The sequence below is a fragment of the Eucyclogobius newberryi genome, unplaced genomic scaffold (assembly GCF_026437365.1).
Source record: "Eucyclogobius newberryi isolate DKJ021-1_F unplaced genomic scaffold, fEucNew1.0.hap1 SCAF_21, whole genome shotgun sequence".
NCBI classification, from domain to species: Eukaryota; Metazoa; Chordata; class Actinopteri; order Gobiiformes; family Gobiidae; genus Eucyclogobius; species Eucyclogobius newberryi.
In genome coordinates this window covers 28,636,160-28,660,672 of record NW_027315846.1, presented here as the reverse complement: position 1 = coordinate 28,660,672, position 24,513 = coordinate 28,636,160, and the positions used below count along the sequence as shown (strand labels likewise).

The 24,513-nt window shown below is 46.7% G+C and overlaps 1 protein-coding gene across 4 annotated transcripts in view; it reads right to left on the bottom strand.

The window, feature by feature from the left end:
- The window catches only part of LOC140370223 (protein NLRC3-like), a 300,708-nt gene that overhangs the window by 243,669 nt on the left and 32,526 nt on the right, over window positions 1–24,513 (bottom strand). The window contains exons 1-10 of one of the 4 annotated variants that reach the window (XM_072457280.1): window positions 23,002–23,174; window positions 22,026–22,156; window positions 21,797–21,895; window positions 14,657–14,726; window positions 14,348–14,552; window positions 12,475–14,260; window positions 12,231–12,404; window positions 11,895–12,068; window positions 10,397–10,440; window positions 7,741–8,464 (exon numbers count right to left, since the gene is read on the bottom strand). In XM_072457280.1, the coding sequence (XP_072313381.1) occupies window positions 7,917–8,464; window positions 10,397–10,440; window positions 11,895–12,068; window positions 12,231–12,404; window positions 12,475–14,260; window positions 14,348–14,552; window positions 14,657–14,726; window positions 21,797–21,895; window positions 22,026–22,141 (3,216 nt within the window). In that variant the 5' untranslated portion in view covers window positions 22,142–22,156; window positions 23,002–23,174 and the 3' untranslated portion in view covers window positions 7,741–7,916. Of the gene's footprint in view, window positions 1–7,740; window positions 8,465–10,396; window positions 10,441–11,894; window positions 12,069–12,230; window positions 12,405–12,474; window positions 14,261–14,347; window positions 14,553–14,656; window positions 14,727–16,383; window positions 16,483–21,796; window positions 21,896–22,025; window positions 22,157–23,001; window positions 23,175–24,513 lie in introns of those variants that run through there. The other 3 variants (XM_072457279.1, XM_072457277.1, XM_072457278.1) reach the window with 3 other exon arrangements.

The window sequence follows — 24,513 nt, the reverse complement described above, 5'->3', positions numbered from 1 at the left end:
TAGCTTTACTCTTGATTTTCATTCCCTCAGTGACATTTTCTAATTTGGTCAAATCTTCATAGTTACAATGTCCAAGGATCTTGTGCCAAGTTTCTATATCATGACATTTGTGACATTCATCATCAACATCATTCTCATTGTTAACAGTATTTAGTACAACCGTCCATTTTCTTTTATGTCAAACTTTGTACCGTCTTTTTGGATTAGCTGGTTACCTCCCTTCTTAAAGGTGATGGCAGCTCCTTTGGCGGTTGCTGCCTGGACTGAGACGATGTCCTGTGGGGACGTAGGGACGTGGCGACGTAGGGATGTAAAGTGCTCCGTCCAGCGTAGCCTTTACTCTGCGTCCCTCATAGTCTTGCACGTAGATCTCTGCTACTCCACGATTCAGGGCAACTCCACTTGTCCCCCTGTGGCCACACACCAGTATCACGCTGTGAGCACCATCAGATGTGCCCCCTGTGGTCACACACCAGTATCACACTGTGAGCACCATCAGATGTGCCCCCTGTGGTCACTCACCAGTATCACACTGTGAGCACCATCAGATGTGCCCCCTGTGGTCACTCACCAGTATCACACTGTGAGCACCATCAGATGTGCCCCCTGTGGCCACTCACCAGTATCACACTGTGAGCACCATCAGATGTGCCCCCTGTGGCCACTCACCAGTATCACACTGTGAGCGACATCAGATGTGCCCCCTGTGGCCACACACCAGTATCACACTGTGAGTGACATCAGATGTGCCCCCTGTGGCCACTCACCAGTATCACACTGTGAGCACCATCAGATGTGCCCCCTGTGGCCACACACCAGTATCACACTGTGAGCACCATCAGATGTGCCCCCTGTGGTCACACACCAGTATCACACTGTGAGCACCATCAGATGTGCCCCCTGTGGTCACTCACCAGTATCACACTGTGAGCACCATCAGATTTGCCCCCTGTGGTCACATACCAGTATCACACTGTGAGCACCATCAGATGTGCCCCCTGTGGCCACACACCAGTATCACACTGTGAGCAGCATCAGATGTGCCCCCTGTGGCCACACACCAGTATCACACTGTGATGTGCCCCCTGTGGCCACACACCAGTATCACACTGTGATGTGCCCCCTGTGGCCACTCACCACTATCACACTGTGATGTGCCCCCTGTGGCCACACACCAGTATCACACTGTGATGTGCCCCCTGTGGCCACACACCAGTATCACACTGTGATGTGCCCCCTGTGGCCACACACCAGTATCACACTGTGATGTGCCCCCTGTGGCCACACACCAGTATCACACTGTGATGTGCCCCCTGTGGCCACTCACCATTATCACACTGTGAGCACCATCAGATGTGCCCCCTGTGGCAACACACCAGTATCACCCTGTGAGCATCAGATGTGCCCCCTGTGGTCACACACCAGTATCACACTGTGAGCACCATCAGATGTGCCCCCTGTGGTCACTCACCAGTATCACACTGTGAGCACCATCAGATGTGCCCCCTGTGGCCACACACCAGTATCACACTGTGAGCATCAGATGTGCCCCCTGTGGCCACTCACCAGTATCACACTGTGAGCACCATCAGATGTGCCCCCTGTGGCCACTCACCAGTATCACACACCTGGTCCAAACCTTGGATCACAGCAAGTTACATTAAAAGACTCAAATTACAGCAACAATTTTCATTAGTTTACTTTTATTACAAGCCCACTTAAAATGAAAAATACAAAAATCATGTTGTCGATGGCTTCATCTGCTTCTTCTTTGACATTATGCGCATTAGCTGGTCCAAATGTTCCACTCCAAGACAATTTTGGAAAAAGATGGAAATGTCTCTTTTTGTGTTGGCCCAGCGGTTAGAGACATGGATTGGGGTGCAGGAAACCTAAGGTCGACTCCCGCTCTGACCCGATTTGAAACTTTTTAAACTTATAAAGCATGGACAAGAAACATGAGTTTCTCACTCTCTCATCCTCTTGAGACTATCTCAATGTGGTCATCTCACAGTTTGAGTTGAATGGGATGTGTCATAGGCCGTGAGGGCCAGCAAGGCCTTCTCTGCAAGCCTAAACATAATCTGAATATAATTACAAAATATATATATAATAATGTAATAAATATTTGTGGGAGGTTTGCTAGTCCGAAGGTTCACAAGTCCGAAGGTTTTAAAGGTACACTAGTCCGAAGGTTCACTGGTCCGAAGGTTCACTGGTCCGAAGGTTTTAAAGGTACACTAGTCCGAAGGTTCACTGGTCCGAAGGTTCACTGGTCCGAAGGTTCGCTGGTCCGAAGGTTCGCTGGTCCGAAGGTTCACTGGTCCGAAGGTTCACTGGTCCGAAGGTTCACTGGTCCGAAGGTTCACTGGTCCGAAGGTTCACTAGTCCGAAGGTTCGCTAGTCCGAAAGTTCCTCATAGGCTAAAGTGAAGGTGCAGACGGCATCGGGATGTAGTCAGTCTGTAAAATGCGCACAAAGCACGAAGACACGCACTGGGGCTCGTCACGTTTAATGTACCAGCTGCTCACAAGAGGCACCGCAAGTTGTACTGTGTATGTACAAATAACAAGGGAACATCTCGAATCCTCCGTTTTATGCCCTCATTTGATCAGGGAAGATACAGAGGTAGATCCAGAAGAACAGATCACTTATAGGAAGTCTGAAAAACACTTTCAGTAGAAGATCTCCTATAAATAAATAAAAACTCCCATAGACAAATAAATAAATAAATAAATAAATACATAAATACCATGTCATGTGATCACGACAGTAATTGCACATGAATATGTGTCACGACAGCACATGGATTGCACATGAATTGCACATGAATTCCAACAGCAATTGCACATATGACAGAATTGCACATCAGTATTAGGTTAGGTCAGTATTGCGAGTGTTATGTATGTATGTATGTATGTATGTATGTATGTGTATGTATGTATGTATGTATGTATGTATGTATGTTTATATATATGTATGTATGCATGTATATGTATGTTTGTATGTATATGTATGTATACTGCACATTTATGGAGATAGTACAAAAAGAGTGGCAGGCACAGACTAAATGTGGTGGGTGAAGATGGCATGCGGATGCTGCTGAGGGTCCCACGATGGAGCAGTTCATGTCCTGCAGCGCTGCGCAGACTCGTGTGCAGCGGCATGCGCAGACTCATGCGCAGACTCATGTGCAGCGGCATGTGCAGCGCTGTGCTGACTCATGTGCAGCGGCATGCGCAGACTCATGTGCAGCGCTGTGCTGACTCATGTGCAGCGCTGAACAGACTCACAGACTCTACAAACAGTATTATCTTCATCCTGACTAATCCAAATCCAAACACAGAGTTCATACTTTTCCAGTATCACTGGACTCTACAGAATATAATGTACCTTAAGTATTTTGTCTTTGTTTACTGCCTGTGTGCTCTTTTATCTGTATTTTATTGGCCATGTGAGTGTCCAAAATAAAGCGTATGATGATGATGATGATGATGATGATGATGATGAAAAACAGAAGGAAACAGTATCATTGTCTCAGAGCTCCATCTGCTGGCAGCAGAGGGAATTGCACAGAGGAGATAAACAGTAAACATGTGGTCCAAAGGTCATTTGAGGCATAAATGCCCAGAACGAGTGTGTGAAGATGGTTTCTGCTCTTCAAACTGCTCTTTTACCACAAAGCTGGATAAAAAAGAACAACATTATTAAGGCTCAGAGACTTACTAAAAAGATTGGATGAAGCTAAATCCAACTCCAGGTATGTTTTTGATTAGGGAACAATGTGATATCAGGGTTAAAGTGGGAAAGAGTCAACTCAACTCTATTCTTAATATAATAAATATTTCACTAGAAAGTGGTTATGTTCCAGTAGGTGTCAGAGGCCCCGCCCTCAGCTGGTTTAAATCCTATTCATCGCATCGGTACCAGTGTGTTAATGTAAACCAGAGCTCCTCACCTTGTTCTAAAGTAACTTACGGTGTGCCACAGGGGTCAGTACTCGGTCCAGTTCTGTTTCCTCTTTATATGCTGCCGTTAGGTCACATGATCACAAAGCATGGCATTAACTTCCACTGCTCTGCAGATGACACACACTGGACAATGTCAGTGTAGCTCCAGTTCTTCTGTAAGAAACCTCAGTCTTATTTGACCAGGAGCTCTCTTTTAAAGCTCATATAAATCAAGCCTGTAAAACAGACTATTTCCATCTGCGCCGTATAGATAAAATCAGACAAATCTTGCCTAAAATCGATGCTGACTTATCCATGCATTTGTAACGTCTAGATTAGACTGTAACTCCTGCTCACAGCGTGTCCTAAAAGCTCCATAAAAAGCTTTCAACTGGTTCAAAATGCCGGTGCTGGAGTCTCTTCACTGGCTCCTGTCGAGTTTAAAATCACATTTAAACTCCTCCTCCTGACTTACAAAGCCATACATGACGTGGCCCCTCCCACCTCAAAGACACTTGCAGAAAGCAAAGCATAATGTTGGACCAGCACACTGCCTTCACCAGAGCCATTTACCCCTCAGATCAACATCTCTGACAGAGAACAGGATGGAAAGTTTCTCAGGATTAAGTCCTTAATGACTATATTTCACATTTAGACATACTTAATGCTGACTGTGTGATGGAATAGGTAAATCATGTTTTAGTTTAGTTGCCATAAGAACTGTGTTTGAAATGTGTTCATGTCATACTTAATGTACTTCCTCATTACCTGCTCATGATGTGAGGTCATTGACGATGTTGCAATATTTTGTTATAGTTACATGTCGTTTTTGCTGGTTTAAGTTAAATTTGTCCAAACTGAGAATAAGTTTGACTAAGAGTTAAAAGCCCACTCCCACTCTAGGCCACACCTCCGAGGTCAGATAAAAGACCAGACGAGACCGCGCTTCTCTCTTCCCTTCGGCTCTTGATCTGAACATCTGCCATGACACACGGGGTCATGGACCCCGGGGGCCCCTCTCCCTTTGTCTCCAAACTCTACTTTCAGCAATGGCTGAAGCTACATCATCATCAAAGAATGCACAAAGTCAACGGACCTTGGTTTCTCCGAACTCTTCGAACGCTAAACCTGCACAAGGATCAGCACCACGGACAGCTCCAAGGACCCAAAGACCTCTGAGGACCCAAAGACCTCTGAAGAGGCCTTGATCCACATCTGAGCCTTCCTTGGACACGTGAGACCTGAGAGTGGCTGAAACTGGCAGAGTGGCATTAAAGTCAGGTTCCCTTGGGTTATTCTACTAGAATTAGTCAAAAGTCAATTCTTAATACCAGCATTTCTTCTAACTAAGTTGAGCCCAGGCCCAGCCTGTGTAACCAAATGTGTCATTAATTGCTTTTATATCTTTGTTTATTAAACCACACAAAATCTTTTTATTGAGCCTTTGTATTGATCTTTATAGAATTATAATTGTCAGTCGATGAATCGTGTTCTCCCTTTCGGAGAATGAGACTGAGGAGGTATTAATGTTTTGCTGAACAAGCTTCAGATGGAGCCCCTTTTAAATCCTAAAATGCTAAACGTGTGTCCACAATGTAATGGCTCGTCCCAAAGAATATACATTACATCTTTGTACAAATGTGTGAGGAGGAAATGAGTAAGAACCCTACAATCCAAACAGAGCTCTTCGCTCTCAAAATGCTGGCCTTCTGGTGGTCCCAAGAGTCTCTAAAAGCACAGTAGGAGGTAGAGGCTTCTGGTGGTCCCAAGAGTCTCTAAAAGCACAGTAGGAGGTAGAGCCTTCTGGTGGTGCCAAGAGTCTCTAAAAGCACAGTAGGAGGTAGAGCCTTCTGGTGGTGCCAAGAGTCTCTAAAAGCACAGTAGGAGGTAGAGCCTTCTGGTGGTCCCAAGAGTCTCTAAAAGCTCAGTAGGAGGTAGAGCTCTTGTGTTATGGAATCAGCTCCTGTCCATGTTAAAGAGGCGACACAGTCTCTTCATTTAAGTCCAGGCTTAAAACGTTCCTCTTTGAAATGACTTATGGTCAGGCCAGTTAGGAACAGAAATATAAAGCTACAGTTTCAGCTCCGCTGCCCTAGGAGCAACTCTGGGGGAAGTATGGCAGCTTGAGCACTATCCTCTGATAAAGACTACTTATTTTATCAATAATATTTCATATTTAATTTCACTTGGAATCCGCTCATTGCCTTTCCTTCTTCTTCTACCACTTCGACAGCGGGAGTGGGACAGGCACATCGATGACCTGTGGACCCAGATGCTCCTCCCTGAGAAACGGTCTCTGCCTTGCGTGCCTCGTGGTGAGTAGTAGCAGGTGCACTTCATTCATTGTTATAGATCTGTGGGAACAGCGTGTGGTTACGCTCTGGTGCCGCTGTGCATTTCATTTTGTGTGTATATTCTTAACTCTTACTATTCTTTGGTAAGTCATTGGTGGATTGGTGCGCACGCAAGCAATTATACATGGCATGTCATTTTATGCCTTGCATTTAAATTATTTAGGTCAAATTGTTAACTCAACTTTGTACCTTTATCTACTTTATAAAATGCATTGCTCCTGAGGAGCTTGAGTTATATATTATTAGATTAAAATAAATTTTCATGAACGGAACTAATTCATAAATTTAAATCAAAAACATTCCTTTTTGTGTCTTTTGTTCATCTCAGTCGACCTGTGCGACCTTAAGTGGGGTTCATTCTATCCAGGTTCCCTGGATCTAACTCGGGGTGCTAGTGTTTAATCTGGTGACCTTGGGGGTCCAGTGGGTAAAGTGCACTTTTCCTATTTTCTTAATTCCTACGGCCACCACACCAGACATTTCCAGACCCAATGTGATGCATTTCCTTAATAATACTAAAGTCAGCGTTCATTCATAAGTACTCTGACTTGACAGAGTTCTAAATGTATTTAGCAGTAGTGACACACAGATTTACACAGATTATCAGGTTGTTCCAGGGCTCTTTTCTTTACTTTTTTACATTGTTTTGGCTGATGTGTCTTTATGGATGTTTAGCACCTGCAGTAAACATGCACATTTCCATGGTAACGCTTCAAGATTTAAACTACACAGATTTTAATTGAAACATAATGAGATAATATATCTAAAGGAAGACCAGACTCCACTGATTCATTTTCTGCAGTTTTAAAATGTAAAAAAAACCTTGGAGCAGGTTCTCAGAAAAAGAGACTTTTTCCTCTTCACTTTATGCTGAGTTCCGTTTGTCCTCAGAGGTCAGAACTCGGACCTTGGAGAGAAGTTTTCTCAGAGTTTCTGTTCCAGTGTCAAGTCGGAAAAACAGTGAGCAGTGGATTACAGTTTATGAACATTAACGACTCAAAACAAGTGAAACAAACCACTGAAACAGGAAAGTGCTCAAATCAGATTAAATGTGGGTTCAATTTAGTTCATTTATGAACCCGGACAGTGTTATTACTTTTACAGTTTATAAAGCATTGTCTGGGTGGGAAATTTAGCATTTGTTGACATTTGCAACATTAGCATTAGCATTAGCACAGAGCATTTAAACGTGCAGAGGCTCAACAGAAGGAGTAGCTTCACAGACACCAGGGGGCAGTAGGGAGAAACTAAAAGTAAAATAGTACTATCAATATTTGACCTGTCGGATGTTAAACCTAATCCAAAAGCAAGAGCAGACATGTTGGATCAGACCCGGTTCTAATCTCGGGGAGACATGACCATTTTAGGATTCAATTGTTGTTCATCACATTTTCTGAAAACAATTTTAAAAGTAAAAAGTGTTAAAAAAAAAACTCTTTACTCACTGCATATTGTGGTTTATTATTTTGTAAAGATCATATTTTATTAAAACAGTGTGATTTGTTCAAAACAGACACTTGTGTGAGGCCGATGTCTGAAGTTTGTTTTCTTCTGTCAAATAAACTCTAAAATAAATGTCTTTTGTTTGTACAGATGTTTTATTTCACACACATTAGAGCGAGTCTGTCGGAGCGCACAGAGACACTGAGGAGTCATAAGTGCAGAGACTAAACCCAGGGACCAGAGAGTGAGTGAATGTGGTGTTGAAGGTGTGGAGGAGGATCAGTCGCTCAGAGGAGACTGTGTAGAAGGACAGAGAGCCAGCAGGACAGTCCACAAACACTGCTACTGTCCCACAAGAGGAGGACAAGGACTGATGGAGGGAGGTGTGTTTGTTATTATGACGAACAGAGAAACTGCCTCCAGAACAGTCCAGACTCCAGGACTGATTATTCCATCCAAACAAACTGTCATCACTGTCTCCTTTCCTTCTGATTCCTCTGTAAGACACTGATATATAAACCCATCCACTCCACTGGACCTCCCAGTAACAGCGACCAGTCAGACCAGTGTCACACAGAAGCTGAGGCCAGTGATTAAATCTGTCCTGATGATGTGGATACAGCTGCTCCTCTGTCACACGTGTCACCTTCTTGTTGTTGTCAGACAGTTTGAGTTCTCTGTGAGCTGTGTTTGGATCCAGAGTGAGATCACAGAAATCTGATGGAGAGAAGACACAACACAGCAGCAGTTAGTCCCCTGTGCGTCTCAATATGTGGAGACACACTTTATTAGGATTTCATGATACAACTATTTGACTCTATTTATTCTTTATTCTTCAAATGTAAAGGATTTAATTGATTTATGATTCTCATTTCTATATTTATTTGTTGCACCAATCCAGTGTGTTTCATGTCGAGTGTAAGAGTTGAATTGTCAGTAGTTTGTTGGTGCAGTGGACAAAGTAAAGCTCAGTGTGACGTCACTACACACATTGCTTCACTCCTCAGTGCTTCATGACACACACTTTCTCCTTTCAGATGTCTCTGTATGAATCCACAGTCACTTGTGCTTGTGTGTAGACAGTCCTGTGCTGAGTCAAACAGCTGTGTCTGTGTCAGTGGCTTAAAGATGGGCTGCAATGTTATTTGAAATTGTGCTGTTAAGTCCTCGTTGGCCGTTAGTGTCCAAGTCTTAATATATTCAGATACTCTCCTTCACCCGGAAATGTGTCGTCACACCGTGACACTGTCCAGCCAACACTGAGGACATTTACACTGAAGTGGACAGCGAGAGGGAACAAAATACAACTAAATCCTCGTCAAGTGAGCAGATTTCAACAGATGATGAACCTCATATGTTGAAGAACATGTCCTGCCTCATGTATTTGAGTCTGAGCCTCGTCAGACCATGAAAATAGAGCGGATGAGAATGACGATGAGGAGACGAGAATGTGCTGCTGCTCAACGCTGCGGACTCCACATTATACCAGGAAGTTGAATGGACCGGTGTGTGGTATAGTTTTCTGAATAACTTGTCTGGGAAGTCAGTGCGAGCCCGGTGCAGCGCTGTGCTCAGAGCAGCGCTCACAGCAGCAGCGCTCACAGCAGCGCTCACAGCAGTGCTCACAGTAGCATGGATCGCTGCGGATGCGCCGCACACGGCCGCGCATGGATGCACTGCGGCGCCCTTGTGCACTGCTGTGAGCGCTGCTGTGAGCACTGCTGTGAGCGGGGCTCTCCCAGAGGACGCGCACTGACTTCCCAGACAAGTTATTCAGAAAACGATACCACACACCGGTCCATTCAACTTCCTGGTATATTTATTACAACCTGTGATATGCATAAGGTCAGAACTCTCCCCGTGAACAACATCATGCACACGCATCAATCAGACAGCGCATACGGTGATTACAAAAAGCACTGAAAATATCTTGCAACTTTCTTTTGTCGCATATCCAAGTTGATACTTCGCAAGGTTTTGGAAAGTAGACGGAAATCTACGGGAGACGAGAGATGCAATGCGATCCGTCGAGCTAATAAACAAACGCACGTTTGCGCATGCACTCCCCCGTGCATGCGCACTTTTGCTAAAATGTCGGTAGCATACCAGACTTTCCACATCGCCGCTTACATTCTCTTAGTCCGGGACTGATCGTGTCCAAAAACATCTTCCGTAATCTTCCGTTTTGGCCCCTCAAAGAGCCGGTTTCCCTCTAGAGCAGTCCAGTGCTTCACATCTCAGTGTTATTGCAAGATTCGTCGTGTAAAATGTAAAATTTCGCTCTGTTTAGCACATTTCAGACGAGAACAATGAGGATGATTTTGCAACCGCTCTTAAAGCATTCGGTTACCAAGGCGGTTGCTATAGCGTTTTCTCGGGTTTTTCTCATTTGTCAAAACTAACCGTCTTCGTTGTGGAAAAAAAAAAGCTATATTCCACTTATTAAAAAACGTTGCAGCCCATTTTTAATAACTCTGTGTTCAGTGATGGACACAGTCTGAGGCCACGCCCACAGAGAGAGAGAGCCAATGAGAAAACAACAGTAAAGTCTGTTCAATCATAAGAATCATGTGGAGTATTAAAGTGCTGTTTGTGTCAGAAATAAGATCATAAAACTAACCAGTGTGAAATGACTTAAGTCAGACTTACATCTCGTGATGGGATTCATCCATCGTTCTCCTTTGGGCCTCAGTCTGAAAGAAACACACACATCAGTGTTTTTCACAGAGGATTTTCACTTCATGTGAGATTAAAGGTTTGTTCTGTAGAAGCTGACAGAGGTTCTCAACCTGTGGTACACGCCCTTCAATGTTTATGGATCATTTAGATCTGTAAGTGTGGGCCAATGGTGACTAAAGGGGCCCACAATGACCCACAGGGCCAACAGTGACTCAAGGGGGCCACAATGACCCACAGGGCCAACAGTGACTCAAGGGGGCCACAATGACCCACAGGGCCAACAGTGACTCAAGGGGCCCACAATGACCCACAGGGCCAACAGTGACTCAAGGGGCCCACAATGACCCACAGGGCCAACAGTGACTCAAGGGGGGCACAATGACCCACAGGGCCAACAGTGACTCAAGGGGCCCACAATGACCCACAGGGCCAACAGTGACTCAAGGGGCCCACAATGACCCACAGGGCCAACAGTGACTCAAGGGGCCAATGGTGACTCAAGGGGCCCACAATGACCCACAGGGCCCACAGTGACCCAAGGGTCCCACAGTGACTCACAGTGACCCACAGGGCCCACAGTGACCCACTGGACCCACAGGGCCCACAGTAACCCACGGAACCCACAATGACACAGTGACCCACGGGGCCCACAGTGACTCATGGGACCCACAGGGCCCACAGTGACACACGGGACCCACAGTGACCCACTTGACCCACAGTAGCCCACGGGACCCACAGTGACCCATGGCACCCACGGGGACCACAGTGACCCATGGGACCCACGGGGACCACAGTGACCCATGGGACCCACGGGGACAACAGTGAATCACGGAACCGACAGTGACCCATGGGACCCACAGGACCCACGGCGATCCACAGGACCCCACGGTGACCCAAGTGACCCAGAGTGACCCAAGGGGCCCACAGTGACCAAGGGACCCACAGTGACCCACGGAACCCACAGTGATCCACGGGACCCACAGGGCCCACGGTGACCCACGGGACCCACAGTGATCTACAGGGCACACAGTGACCCACGGGGACCATAGTGACCCACAGAGACCCAAGGGTCCACAGTGACCCACAGAGGCCCAAGGGTCGACAGTGACCCACAGTGACTCACGGGACCCACATTGATCTACAGGGCACACAGTGACCAATAGGGACCATAGTGACCCACAGAGACCCAAGGGTCCACAGTGACCCACCTGACCCACAATGACCCACAGGGTTCACAGTGACCCATGGGGCTCACAGTGACTATGGCAATTGTTTTTTTAACAAACAAAACAAATGGTAAACTTTATGAGTAACTTTGAAAATAACATGAAACCAACGTTAAACCAATATTTGCTCCAGTAGACAGACCTAACACTGGTCCATACCATAGTGAACACACTGTTACCTGATATTAACTTATAAATAGCACTCTTAGGTGTTACAAATCTCAGTGAGAACAGGTCCATACCTGAGAGTGTCCAGTGTGCAGTGGGGGTCCTCCTGTAGAGCAGACAGGAGCTTTACTCCTGTGTCTCCTGGATGGTTGTAGCTTAGGTCTAGTTCTCTCAGATGGGAGGGGTTGGACCTCAGAGCTGAGGCAAGAGAAACACAGCCTTCCTCTGAGACCAGACAACCTGACAATCTGAGGACACATATTATTCTAATCAGTCAAGGACTTTGTAACATTTAATCCAAATTACACAAACACCAAGTCCTCTATCTTTATTTCACTTTATTTTGTTGTATTACAGTATAACCACCAACAAGTTATGTAATAATAGTGAGTAATATTAAACTCTCTGACCTGAGCTGTTCCAGTTTACAGTGAGGACTCTTCAGTCCAGCAGACAACATCTTCAGCCCCGAGTCCTTCAAGTCATTGTGACTGAGGTCCAGGACTCTCAGACTAGAGGACTGGGAGCTGAGGACTGAGGACAGAGCTTCACAGCTTCTCTCTGACAGGTCACAGCTGCTCAGTCTGGAGAGAGACAACATTGTTTATGTAGAAGTTTGATCAAACCATTCTCTGTTAAACAAAGGTTACTCACAGAGCTTTGTTGGAGGCTTTGACCACTGGCAGCAGCCTCAGGAGAGCTTCCTCTGAAGAAGAGTATTTTTTCAGCTCAAATTGGTCCAGATCTTCTTCTGATGACAGTAAGATGAAGGCCAAAGCTGACCACTGAGCAGGAGACAGTCCACCTTCAGACAGACGTCCTGAACTCAGGTACTGTTGGATCCGCTCCACCAGAGAACGCTCATTCAGTTCATTCAGACAGTGGAGCAGGCTGATGCTCCTCTCTGCAGACACATCCTCATTCAGCTTCTTCTTGATGTACTCAGCTGTATTCTGATTGGTCTGGGAGCTACTTCCTGTCTGTATCAGCAGACCTTGTAGAAGGCCCTGATTGGCAGACAGTGAAAGACCCAATAGGAAGCGAAGGAGCAAGTCCAGGTGTCCATTTGGACTCTGTAAGGCCTGGTCCACAGCCGTCTGGTGAAGGTGCCTTAGTTTTCTTTTCACAGTAAATATTGTCGACTTCTGTGTTTTCTCTGAGAGCAGGTTGATCCCAGTGTTGATGAAGGTCAGATGGACGTGAAGAGCTGCCAGAAACTCCTGCACACTCAGATGGATGAAGCAGTAGACCTTGTCCTGGTACAGGCCTGGCTCCTCTCTAAAGACCTGTGTGAACACTCCGGAGTACACTGAGGCCGCTGCAGCGTCCAGCCCACACTCGCTCAGGTCCCTCTTGTAGAAGATCAGGTTTCCTTTCTGCAGCTGCTCAAAGGCCAGTTTTCCCAGAGACTCCACCATCTTCTTGGTCTCTGGACTCCAGTGTGGGTCCGTCTCAGCTCCTTCTTCATACTTGATGTTCTTGACTTTGGCCTGAACCACCAGGAAGTGGATGTACATCTGAGTCAGGGTCTTGGGCAGCTCTCCACTCTCTCTGCTTTTCAACACATGCTCCAGGACTGTGGCAGTGATCCAGCAGAAGACTGGCATGTGGCACATGATGTGGAGGCTTCTGGACGTCTTGATATGGGACATGATTGTGTCAGCCTGGTTTCTGAACTTCTTTCTGAAGTACAGTTCCTTTTGTGGGTCAGTGAACCCTCTGACCTCTGTCACCATGGAGACGCACTCAGGAGGGATCTGATTGGCCGCCGCAGGTCGTGCGGTTATCCAGAGGCGAGCAGAGGGAAGCAGGTTCCCCCTGATGAGGTTTACCAGCAGCACGTCCACTGAGACAGACTCTGAGGGGTCAGTCAGGGCCTTGGTTTTGGTGAAGTCCAGAGGAAGTCTGCACTCGTCCAGACCGTCAAAGATGAAGAGCACCTGGAGGTCTTCAAAGCTGCAGAGTTCTGCTTGTGTTTGACTAAAGAAGTGATGAACAAGTGTCACCAAGCTGAAGCTTCTCTCCTTCAGCACATTGAGTGCTCTGAAAGTGAACGGGAACAGCAGCTGTATGTCCTGGTTGGCTTTGCCTTCAGCCCAGTCCAGACTGAACTTCTGAGTGAGCACTGTTTTCCCGATGCCAGCCACGCCCTTTGTCAGCACTGTTCTGATTGGTCCTTTTGTGTCAGCTGGACCTTTAAAGATGTCTTCACATGTGATGGCTGTCTCTGCTGGGTCTGGTTTCCTGGAGGCTGTTTCCATGTGTCTGACCTCATGTTCCTGGTTGACCTCTGAAGACCCTCCCTCTGTGATGTAGAGCTCTGTGTAGATCTGCTTCAGAAGGGTGGGGTTTCCTGCTTTAGCGATGCCCTCAAACACACACTCAAACTTCTTCTGCAGGTCACACTTCAATTTACGCCCGCAAACTCCAGAATAAGTCCCTGAATAAAGACAACAGACACAGCCCTGAGTCTCAGAGAATATAAAATGACTGTGAGCACCTTGTTCAATGTGTTAAATGGTCCTACTGCTCCACAGACGCTCAGCCAGCTCCTTCTGCTTCATCCTCCTCAGGAAGTTCAGTGTGATCTTCAGAACAGCCTCACTGCTGCTCCTCTGCTCTTCATCCTCGTCCTTCAGAGGCTCTAAGCATTCTGGGTAATCTGTAGTCAGAACCTTGTGGAGCTTCTTCAGCTCTTTCTGGACAAAAGTGAAGATGTCCTTCTCCAGAAGCTGAACAGACATATTATAAACAACACAAATGCAGTCAGAGTCAGATCTGTGTGAAACAAGTTGTCATTCATCTGAACATTTACAAACTTTAGTATTTGACAGACCTTAAATACGGAGTCCAGCTGTGTCTGATGGTGCTGACCACTAGAGACCTCTGGACCCGGCTGCTCCACTCTGTCAAAGAGACTAAATTAACATTTATTCTTGCGTCAGTGCTATTGTAGAAACAGATTCAGTTGTAGTCATCTGGACACTGTTTTTAGAAAAGCAAGACATTTTGACTTACATCCAAGAGTCATTGTCAATCTACGGATTTGGTCCGAAAACTTAAATATTTATCCTACTCTGAATAAGCCCCTCCCACTCGTCAAAACATCCTGATAATAGTCTTTACTGTTTACAGTTTCACCTTAACCTACTCATGTTTGCTTACCCTAACTGCCCTGCACTGGCCATAGAAATCCTATTGTTAGCTTCTGCGGCTCCTCAATACTGATGAGTACTTGATTAGCATCAGAATGACCATGGCTGATGCCGCCCCATGGCTTCAAAATACTACTATACACTACCGGTAGATTGATACATAAAGCTGTGCAAAATGTAAACAAATAGAAAAACAGGACAGACTATTCTCAGGAGGCTCCGCCCAGTGGTCAGGGCCTACTCAGGTTAGGATAAATACTTGTATCTTCAAGAATGACTCTTGGAGGAGAGTCAAAATGTCTTGTTTTTCTAAAACCGTGTCCAGATGATACAACTGAAACTTTTCTACAATGGAACACTCCTGGGCCGCCTGGTCAAACTTTTAGAAAACATGGGATGTCATATCACTTTTATGTGGACGACTCCCAGTCTATCTGCCAGTAAAAAATAGTTCCCTGGCGCCCGTCCTGAACTGTTTGGATGATGTCAAGGCTTGGCTGGCTGTGGAAAATGAAAATTGTGGTTTTTCAGCCAAACAAAGCAGTTGATTTTAATTTAGAATTAGGGTCTCACCAACCCTACATCACGTTTACAGCCACCAACCTTGGCGTCATCATTGATGGAGATTTTAAGCTTGACAAGCAGATCAATGTGGTGGTTAAATCTATTTTTTTCACCTTCGGCATTTATCTAGACTCAAATGGGTTTTATCTTTTAGTGACCTGGAGCGGGTGATCCATGCTTTTATCTCTACACGTCTTGACTTCTGTAATGCACTGTACACTGGGATCAGCCAAGCTAACACGCTAACAAGCTAACAAGCTAACCTGTCACGCTTACAGTTAGTGCAGCACGACTTGTAACGGGCCCACATGGTAGAGAACATATTACACCTCAATCATTTTAGAGTTGATTTTAAAATGTTCTTGTTTGTTTTTAAAGTGCTTCATGGCCTGGCCCCCGCGTACATTTCAGACCTCAGTGTCCCCTACACTCCTGCGCTCGCTGAGGTCTGAGGGCCAGTTCCAACTTCTTCAACAACGAGACTAAAAAGCCGAGGCGACCGGGCCTTTTCTGTTGTTTGCCCCAAACTTTGGAACGCTCTTCCTCCCACTCTTCCTCCTTCAGTTGATGCTTTTAAATCTTGTTTAAAAACGCACTTTTATTCACTGGCATTTGACCCGGCATGAGAATTGTGTGGTCCTCCAACTGTCTTTTATTATTTTTGAATATTTCATATTGTTGTTAATTTATTTTCATTTTGTTTGTACATATTTATGTAGTTTTATTTTAATTTTTTAACATATTTTGCTTGTGTTTATTTTGTACTCGGTGCAGCACTTTGGAGACAAATGAGGGATTACACCGACTTTCAGTGCAATTGTTTTCAACACCAATAAAAACTCACAGCTCTGATCGAAAATCATGTTGATGTCTCATAGACCGGTCACTCCTGAAGGACTCACAGCTGGGGAATTCTGCAGAAGATTCTGGTTTGTGGTCGAGTCTGGTGAATTTAAAAAACAATGAAAACGTTTTTGGGATTAAAAACACTGATTTAGAAGACAATTTAGATGAATCACACATTTTCTCTCTGAAATAGTTGAAGTAAACACTGGAAAAGCCAGAGAAACTGAGGAGCGCCAACATCCCCAGAACGCTGATGGTGAACTTCTACAACACTTTACCTCTCCACCACGAGCGGCACACACCGCCACGAGCCGCACGCGGCACCGCTTCTCCTCCGCTGCACCGGCGTTTCCACGCCCGAACACCGGCTCCGCGCTCCCGCCGCCCCGGAGGTCTGTACCTGGGCGAAGGTGTGGCCCCAGCCCGCCACAAGAGCAGACACGGAGAGCGGGGCACCGGCTCCACCCGGAGAAAAGCAGCCCCATACAACCAAGGTACAGCCCCGTTTCTCTGCTTTCCCCGCTCCACAGACAGGGGCGATCTGGTCACAAAACTGGACTCAAATGCGTCTTGATTGGGCTAGAGCAACGCCGGCGTCTGGTATGTGGACTGCCGCTTCTGTCCCAACGTCTTTGTTTTGTTAGTCGTTTCCATTGTTTTGTTTTGTTCCCGCGTCTCTGTGTTGTCTTCTGTCTACATCCCTGTTCCTTAACGTCATCGGACATTACTGCACCGTCCATCGCTCATCTCCTCCCTCACTCCTGGACTATCTACTGCCCTAGCCGCCAGCTAACAGCTGGCTTAACACCTGCTGAGGTCCGTCATGGTATCGCGGGGCCTCCCTGCCGTGCAGACAAGGTCTGGGGCAACCAACGCCACTCACTCCACCAGCTTCAACACCCGGTCCACTGCTGCTTTTTCACAACTCTCTGCCCACCAGCTTCTAGTTAACCAGCTTCTAGCCACCGCCAACATTCTAACTGGATTACTCTCATCTGCTGCTACGTTCCATCTCCTCCTCGGACTATCACTCCCGCGCCTCCAGGCCACCGCTCCACCAACTTTTCGCCTACTCACCTACACCGCTGCTGACCTTCACCTCCTCAACCATAACCACCGTCTCCCAGCTTCTGCTGCCTCTGCAGCTAGCTCAGCTGGGATCCTTCGCCGGCCCCGCTACATCCACCGGGGCTCTGGTCTCTCCCATAACCAACACTCCAACGACGGCTCACCTATCCCCTCACTCTGGACTAGTTTTCGCCCCCCCGTCACCCCCACCTGCCGCACTGCCAACCTCAGCAACGTCCGCCCCCCCACCCCTGCGCCCCCATCCATCTCCGCGCCCCCATCCATCTCCCTTGCACTGCTGAACTGCCGCTCCCTCTCCAACAAATCACCTGTTATATCTGAACTGCTACTGGACAATAACATTGATCTGCTTCTCCTCTGTGAAACATGGCAACAGCCCCTGGACTTCTATGCTCTCAACCAAGCCACTCCCTCCAACTACACTTACACTGCCAAACCCCGCCTCTCCGGGCGTGGGGGAGGTCTTGCTGTTATTCATAAAAAATCTACATCCATCACTGAACTGAACCTCAACCTTCCATCCATCTCATCATTTGAATACCTCGCCTTCTCCCTCCCCAACTCTATCACCGCTATCCTGATCTATCGTCCCCCAAAGCCCCACCCCTCTTTCCTCACTGAATTGTCTGAACTCCTCACCATCGCATCCTCTCTCTCTGCCCGCCTCCTACTCACTGGTGACTTCAACATCCACATTGACTGCCCCAACGCCCCACTGACATCCGACTTCCTCTCTCTCCTGGACTGCTTCCATCTCACCCAACATATTGACTTCCCCACCCATACCAAAGGCCACACTCTGGACTTAGTCTGTTCCTCTCTCCTACCCATATCTAAGCCCCACCCCCTCCCCTTCCCACTCTCTGATCATCTCTGCATCCTTTTCTCCGCCCCCCTACCCTCGCCCCACAACCCCAAAAAACGCACCATCACCTACCGCAATATCAAGTCAGTCAACCCCCTCACGCTCTCCCAGCTCATATCCTCTGCTTTCCCCCCTGACTCCCCCCCCTCTTCCCCCGACGACTATGCTGTCATGCTCAACACCACCCTCTCCGACTCCCTTGACTCCCTAGCCCCCTGGAAAACCTCCTCCGTCTCATACATCAACCCCGCCCCCTGGTACACCCCTGAACTCCGCACCATGAAGCAGACTGGGCGCCAACTTGAACGACTCCTCAAAAGAACCCGCCTCACCGTCCACGCCGAAGCTTTCAAATTACACATCTCCTCCTACCATGACGCTCTCCAAGCCGCCAAATCTGCCCACCTCTCCACCCTCATCAACAGCTCCCACCGGAGCCCTCGCACCCTGTTCTCCACCGTCAACAAGCTGCTCCAGACACCGGACATCACTCCACCCTCCTCCCCTGACCTCTGCAACTCTTTCCTCCTTGCCTTCAATGACAAAATTTCCAAACTCAACAGCTCCATGACTGCCGTCTCCATTAACTCCATCACCACCCCCTCCCCTGCCCCCCCCCCATCTCCCTGACCACCCACCCTTCCCTCCCCTCACCACCTTCTCCTCTGTTAACTCCTCTCATATCATAGACCTCATCACCGCTTCCAAAACCACCACCTGCTCTCTCGACCCCCTCCCAACGACTCTAACCAAGGCCTGCCTCCCTGCTCTCATCCCCCATCTCACCACCCTCTTCAACCAGTCTTTATCCCTCGGCCATGTTCCTTCCATCTACAAACTGGCCTCCATCACCCCCATCCTCAAAAAACCCACCCTAGACTCCGCCAACCTCTCCAACTACCGCCCCATCTCCAACCTGCCGTTCCTCTCAAAAACGCTGGAACGCATCGTCGCCGCCCAACTTCACACCCACCTCCAGTCAAACAACCTCTATGAACCCCTCCAATCTGGCTCCGCCCACTTCACAGCACTGGTCAAAGTACTCAACGATCTCCTCACCTCTGCAGACTCCGGGGCCCTCAACATCCTGTTACTACTAGACCTCAGCGCAGCCTTTGAAACTATAAACCATTCCATCCTCCTACAAAGGCTGCGCCAACTGGGTGTTGAGGGCTCTGCACTTGACTGGCTCACATCCTACCTCACCAACAGGCAAGAGTTCATTTCCCTCTCCGGTCACTCATCCACCCTCTCCCCAGTAACGCAGGGGTCCCCCAGGGCTCAGTCCTCGGCCCCCTCCTCTTCATCTGCTATACCTTCCCCCTCGGTCACATCCTCCGCCAACTCAACCTGGACTTTAACTGCTACGCTGACGACACCCAGATATACCTCACCACCAAATCCACCCAAAACCCTCCCCTCAGCCACATCGAAACCTGCATCTCTACAATAAAATCATGGCTCACTCTCAACTTCCTCAAACTGAACAGTGACAAAACAGAGCTCCTCCTCATTGGCACCAAATCCACTCTCAATAAAACTGGTCCCTTTTCACTCAGCATCGACACCTCGACCACCACCCCCTCTACCCTGGTACGCAATCTGGGTGTCATCATGGACCCCACCCTCTCCTTCACTCCCCATGTCAGCCACATTGTCAAGACCTCATACTTCCACCTCCGCCGCATCGCCAAAATCCGACACTGCCTCACCCTCCCCGCTGCTGAATCCCTCATCCATGCCTTCATCTCCTCCCGCCTCGACTACTGCAACTCCCTCCTCACTGGCATCTCCTCCCATTCCCTCCACAGACTCCAAATGGTCCAAAACTCCGCTGCCCGCCTCCTCACCCACACCCGGTCCCGTGATCACATCACTCCCGTTCTCCGCTCTCTCCACTGGCTCCCCATCAAGCAGCGCATAAACTTTAAAATACTCCTCCTCACCTTCAAAGCTCTTCACCACCTTGCCCCCCCCTACCTGTCTGACCTCCTCATCCCCCACCGCCCAACCCGAGCTCTCCGATCCTCCTCCTCTCTCACCCTGACTGCACCAACATCCCGACTCAAAACTTTTGGCGACAGAGCATTCTCCCGAACAGCACCCCGACTCTGGAACTCCCTCCCCCAACCTGTCCGCCACTCTCCCTCACTCACAACATTCAAATCCCGCCTAAAAACATACCTCTTCACCCAAGCCTATGACCTCCCCTACCCCGAGCCTCCTCTACCCCATTGCCTACTCTTCTACCCCCTGTTACATCCCCATCTTTTTCTCTCTACTTCGTCTGTCTTCATTTTATCTGTATATTAATGTGTATTGTACGTGTTGTCCCCCCCTGTCTGTAAATACCCCCCCCCTTTTTTATTATGTTCAGCGTCTTTGGGTCACTGAAAAGCGCTATATAAATAAAAGTTATTATTATTATTATTATTATTAACTGTGCCATCACTTCTGATCTGACCTATGGATTTTTAGTTTGGTTCTCCAACGTGTGGTAAAAACAGCTTGGACAGTAGTCCCATCTACACCAGCCGCTGTCTGAAGAGAGAGCACAACCTCCTGCATGAGCCACACCACCAGCTCTACACCTGCTCCACCTGCTGCCCTCAGGGAGAAGGTACAGGTCCAAACATACCAGAAGCACCAGACTGAGCAAGAGCCTGTATCCTCCTGCTGTGAGGCTGCTGAACAGTGGCCCCTCCCCTCTCTGGACAAGAACCACACCCACCAACACAATAACAATCATGAACCTCCACATGTCTGACTGTATGTCCTTGAAATATTCAACAGAATTACTCAAACTGTATTTTATTTAACACTACAGACATTAAATCATGTATTTGTCAGTTTGCTATTTGAACAGAAAAGCAACAACAGCATTGCCCAGTCTGCACCTAAAGATGTTTTATTATATAATTAAATCAATGTCATAGAATTCTCTGGAACATTGTAACTTCAAAGATCTTTTCTCAAAATGCTTTCTCCCACAGAGACATAAAGATCAGCCTAAAGTAGCACCTACACACACCAAACGTTACAAACTTGGACTTAACATGATTTTGACTAATCGTACACAAGGATTTTTTTGAAAGTTTAGACTCCAAGAAATGAAGCAAAATTTGAATTTTTACACCACGTTTTCAGAAAGATCCAGTAGATCAGAAATCCAAAAACACGTCTGTTTAAAAAAAATAATAATCTGACATGTCAACAAAATGAAGCAAGAAATTTGGTTCTGACCATTTTCCCAGAAACTGATCAAACTGTTTCAAACTGATATCTGTAAAGTCTTTTTTTCTGTCCTCTTCACCTGCAGCGTCTCTTAACTCACATTTACTCAAAAGAGGTGATTATGTGGTAGTTGCAGCTCACTTCCAGATCCTTATCATATCAAGCAGTGCTTTAATACCTATAATGTAATTATTATATCCCATAACACACAGATGTGACTCACGGCTCTGTCCTGAAGGTCATTGGTTCAAACATAGACATGTGACTCCTGAGGGACTCACAGCTGGGACCAGGTTCAGACCGAGGATGTTTCTGGTGGATCCTGGTAAAGACAAACACAGATCAAATGGAAAAGATTAAAAGCATTTGACTTTGACTTAACTCCAGTTACTCCTAAAACAGTCCTATAAACACACATCAATAATCAGATCTAATGATTGTGTCTGACTTACTGTGGATCATGTTTGTTTTTAAAGTCAATGATTCGTCCAATGGAGCGTTCACTTGTCACTTCTCCCCTGCTGGTGGTGGGAGGTACTGCGTCCTCTCTGTGCTCTCTCTGATCCATGCTCAGTCCAGAGTCCTACACAATGACATCACACTGTTTAACCCCGCCCACTCATCACATGGTTTATTTATTTATCCATAATATTCAATATGAAATGGCACATTACAAATACAAACAACAAACATATAAGTCTAAAATAAGTGTGTACATTTCTGTTGTTCTGGTTGTACATGTGTGCTGATCTGTCACATCAAACTAAAGGACAAACAAATGAACAGGTTGTTTACTTGTCCTTATATTGAAATAAACACACACTACATGAGCCATTAGCCTGTTCTGTGCAGTCTGCACTTTAGTCAAGTGTTTCATCTCATGGAGCCTCAAGAAAACACATTCACATCAAACTGTAACATATGAGATTCAAACTGAACTAAAACCAGTCACAAATTCAGTGGGAACCAAAAGGACCAAAACAGGAACATTTATTTGGGTTTAGAGGAAGTGACAGCAGCAAAGTCCTACACTGCCCCCTACAGACACAAGTCAAGTTCTACAGGGAAATGATAAACAACAACAAGTGATATTAGACAATTATGAGTGAGGCAAAATCTACAAATAGGTCAATAATCTAAACAGAACTATGACTAACAAATGTAAAGTAATAAATACATTCAGCACTCATTATTAATAATTACCAGTCAAACCAATCTGAAGTTTTAATTAAACTAATGATATAACAAGGGCTAAAACCAGGAAATAAACCAAGGCCTAAACTAAATCTGTACCAAACCAGGTCTAATTCAGGACTAAACCAGGTCTAAACCAGGACTAAACCAGGACTAAACCAGGTCTAAACCAGGACTAAACCAGGACTAAACCAGGACTAAAGCCAGTGTTGAATCTAATCAAAGTAGTCAAACCTGAGCGGATCCAAAGAGTCCAAAGTGTCCCAGAGAAAAGTGTGCGGCTGAAGGAAGAAACCTGTTTGTGTGTTCTTCCTGGAGTGACTCAGAGCCGCTCCTCTATTGGCTGTGGTCCAGGTGGGCGGGGCTTCACACAGGTGAGTGACAGGAGGTTACTGCTGAGGACACAAATATGGCAGGACCTGAAGGCTTTATTAGACAGGTGAAATGGGGAAGAGAGAGGAGGGAGGACATGCAGCAAATTGTCGTAGCCGGGATTCAAACTCACAACACTTTGCTGCATATGTGCTGCCGCCTAAACCACTCCAGAGTATTTATTTTCACTTTTGACTTTTGACTCGTGGCTGAAAACACGTGAAGACTCATATTTTAGAACATTTTTCCATCAGTTCATGGTTTAGTTTCTTTGGTGTTGCTCCGAAAGCTTCTCCAAACTGAAGAAAGGTTGAAGAAAGAGCAAAAGTCTCCATAGTTGTGGTTTCCTCCTCTGTCTCTCCTCCTCCTCGTACGTCAGTTCTTAAGACACATTTTCAGATGAGAGTTGATCCTATCGTTTGGACGCTCTGACTCTCCAGTTTGCTCTCAGCTGGTGCAGCCCTCCTCCGCCCCATCAGCACCTCTCCAGAGCTCATCTTCTCATATTTGGACCTTCTCTTCCTTCACCAGTGTCTAGAGCTACTGCAGATTGTGGCCTGTTTATTATTCTGCAAACAACAGATTTGATTGACAGACAGAGAGCCAGCAGGACAGTCCACAAACGTGTTGATGGATTTGCTTTTCTGACATGTTGAAGACGCTGTCACGTTTAAATATATAGAGTGGTTTTAGAACATCCAGAGCTCTTCAGTCCCAGATTCTTTAGTGTAAAGTGTGAAACAAACACAAAGTGAACTAAACCAGTGAGAACACAAAACAAGGAGCAAAGATCTCATCATTACTGGATTAGAAACAAAACATCACAGCTTTGCAAGAGCCGCAGCTGGAGTCGATGAAGGTGAAGCTCCTCCTGAGGAATTACAGACACTTCAACAACAGATTTAGATATTTCTGAACAGTATAAACATAAATGTGTAAATGCACAACATCTCCAGTTACATACTGTCCCAAGCAAGGATCGTAGAATGAAACCATCCATTGTGATTCAGCTGGAGTCAGAGAAGCAAAAGATTGACCTACTGCGACAATCTAGAGAACTAAAGGCCCAGGAGTCGACATGAATCAACATTTAACCAAGAAAAATACAGAAGTGGCTAAATGTGGACGCTTTCTCAGGAAACGAGACAAAAGACAAGCGACCTGGACAAGGAATGTGAAAGTTTACATCTGACACAACAAAGAACTGGACAGAGACACTGAGGACAGAGACACTGAGGACAGTGACACCGAGGACAGAGACACAGAGGACAGAGACACAGAGGACAGAAACACAGAGGACAGAGACACTGAGGACAGTGACACCGAGGACAGTGACAATGAGGACAGAGACACAGAGGACAGAAACACAGAGGA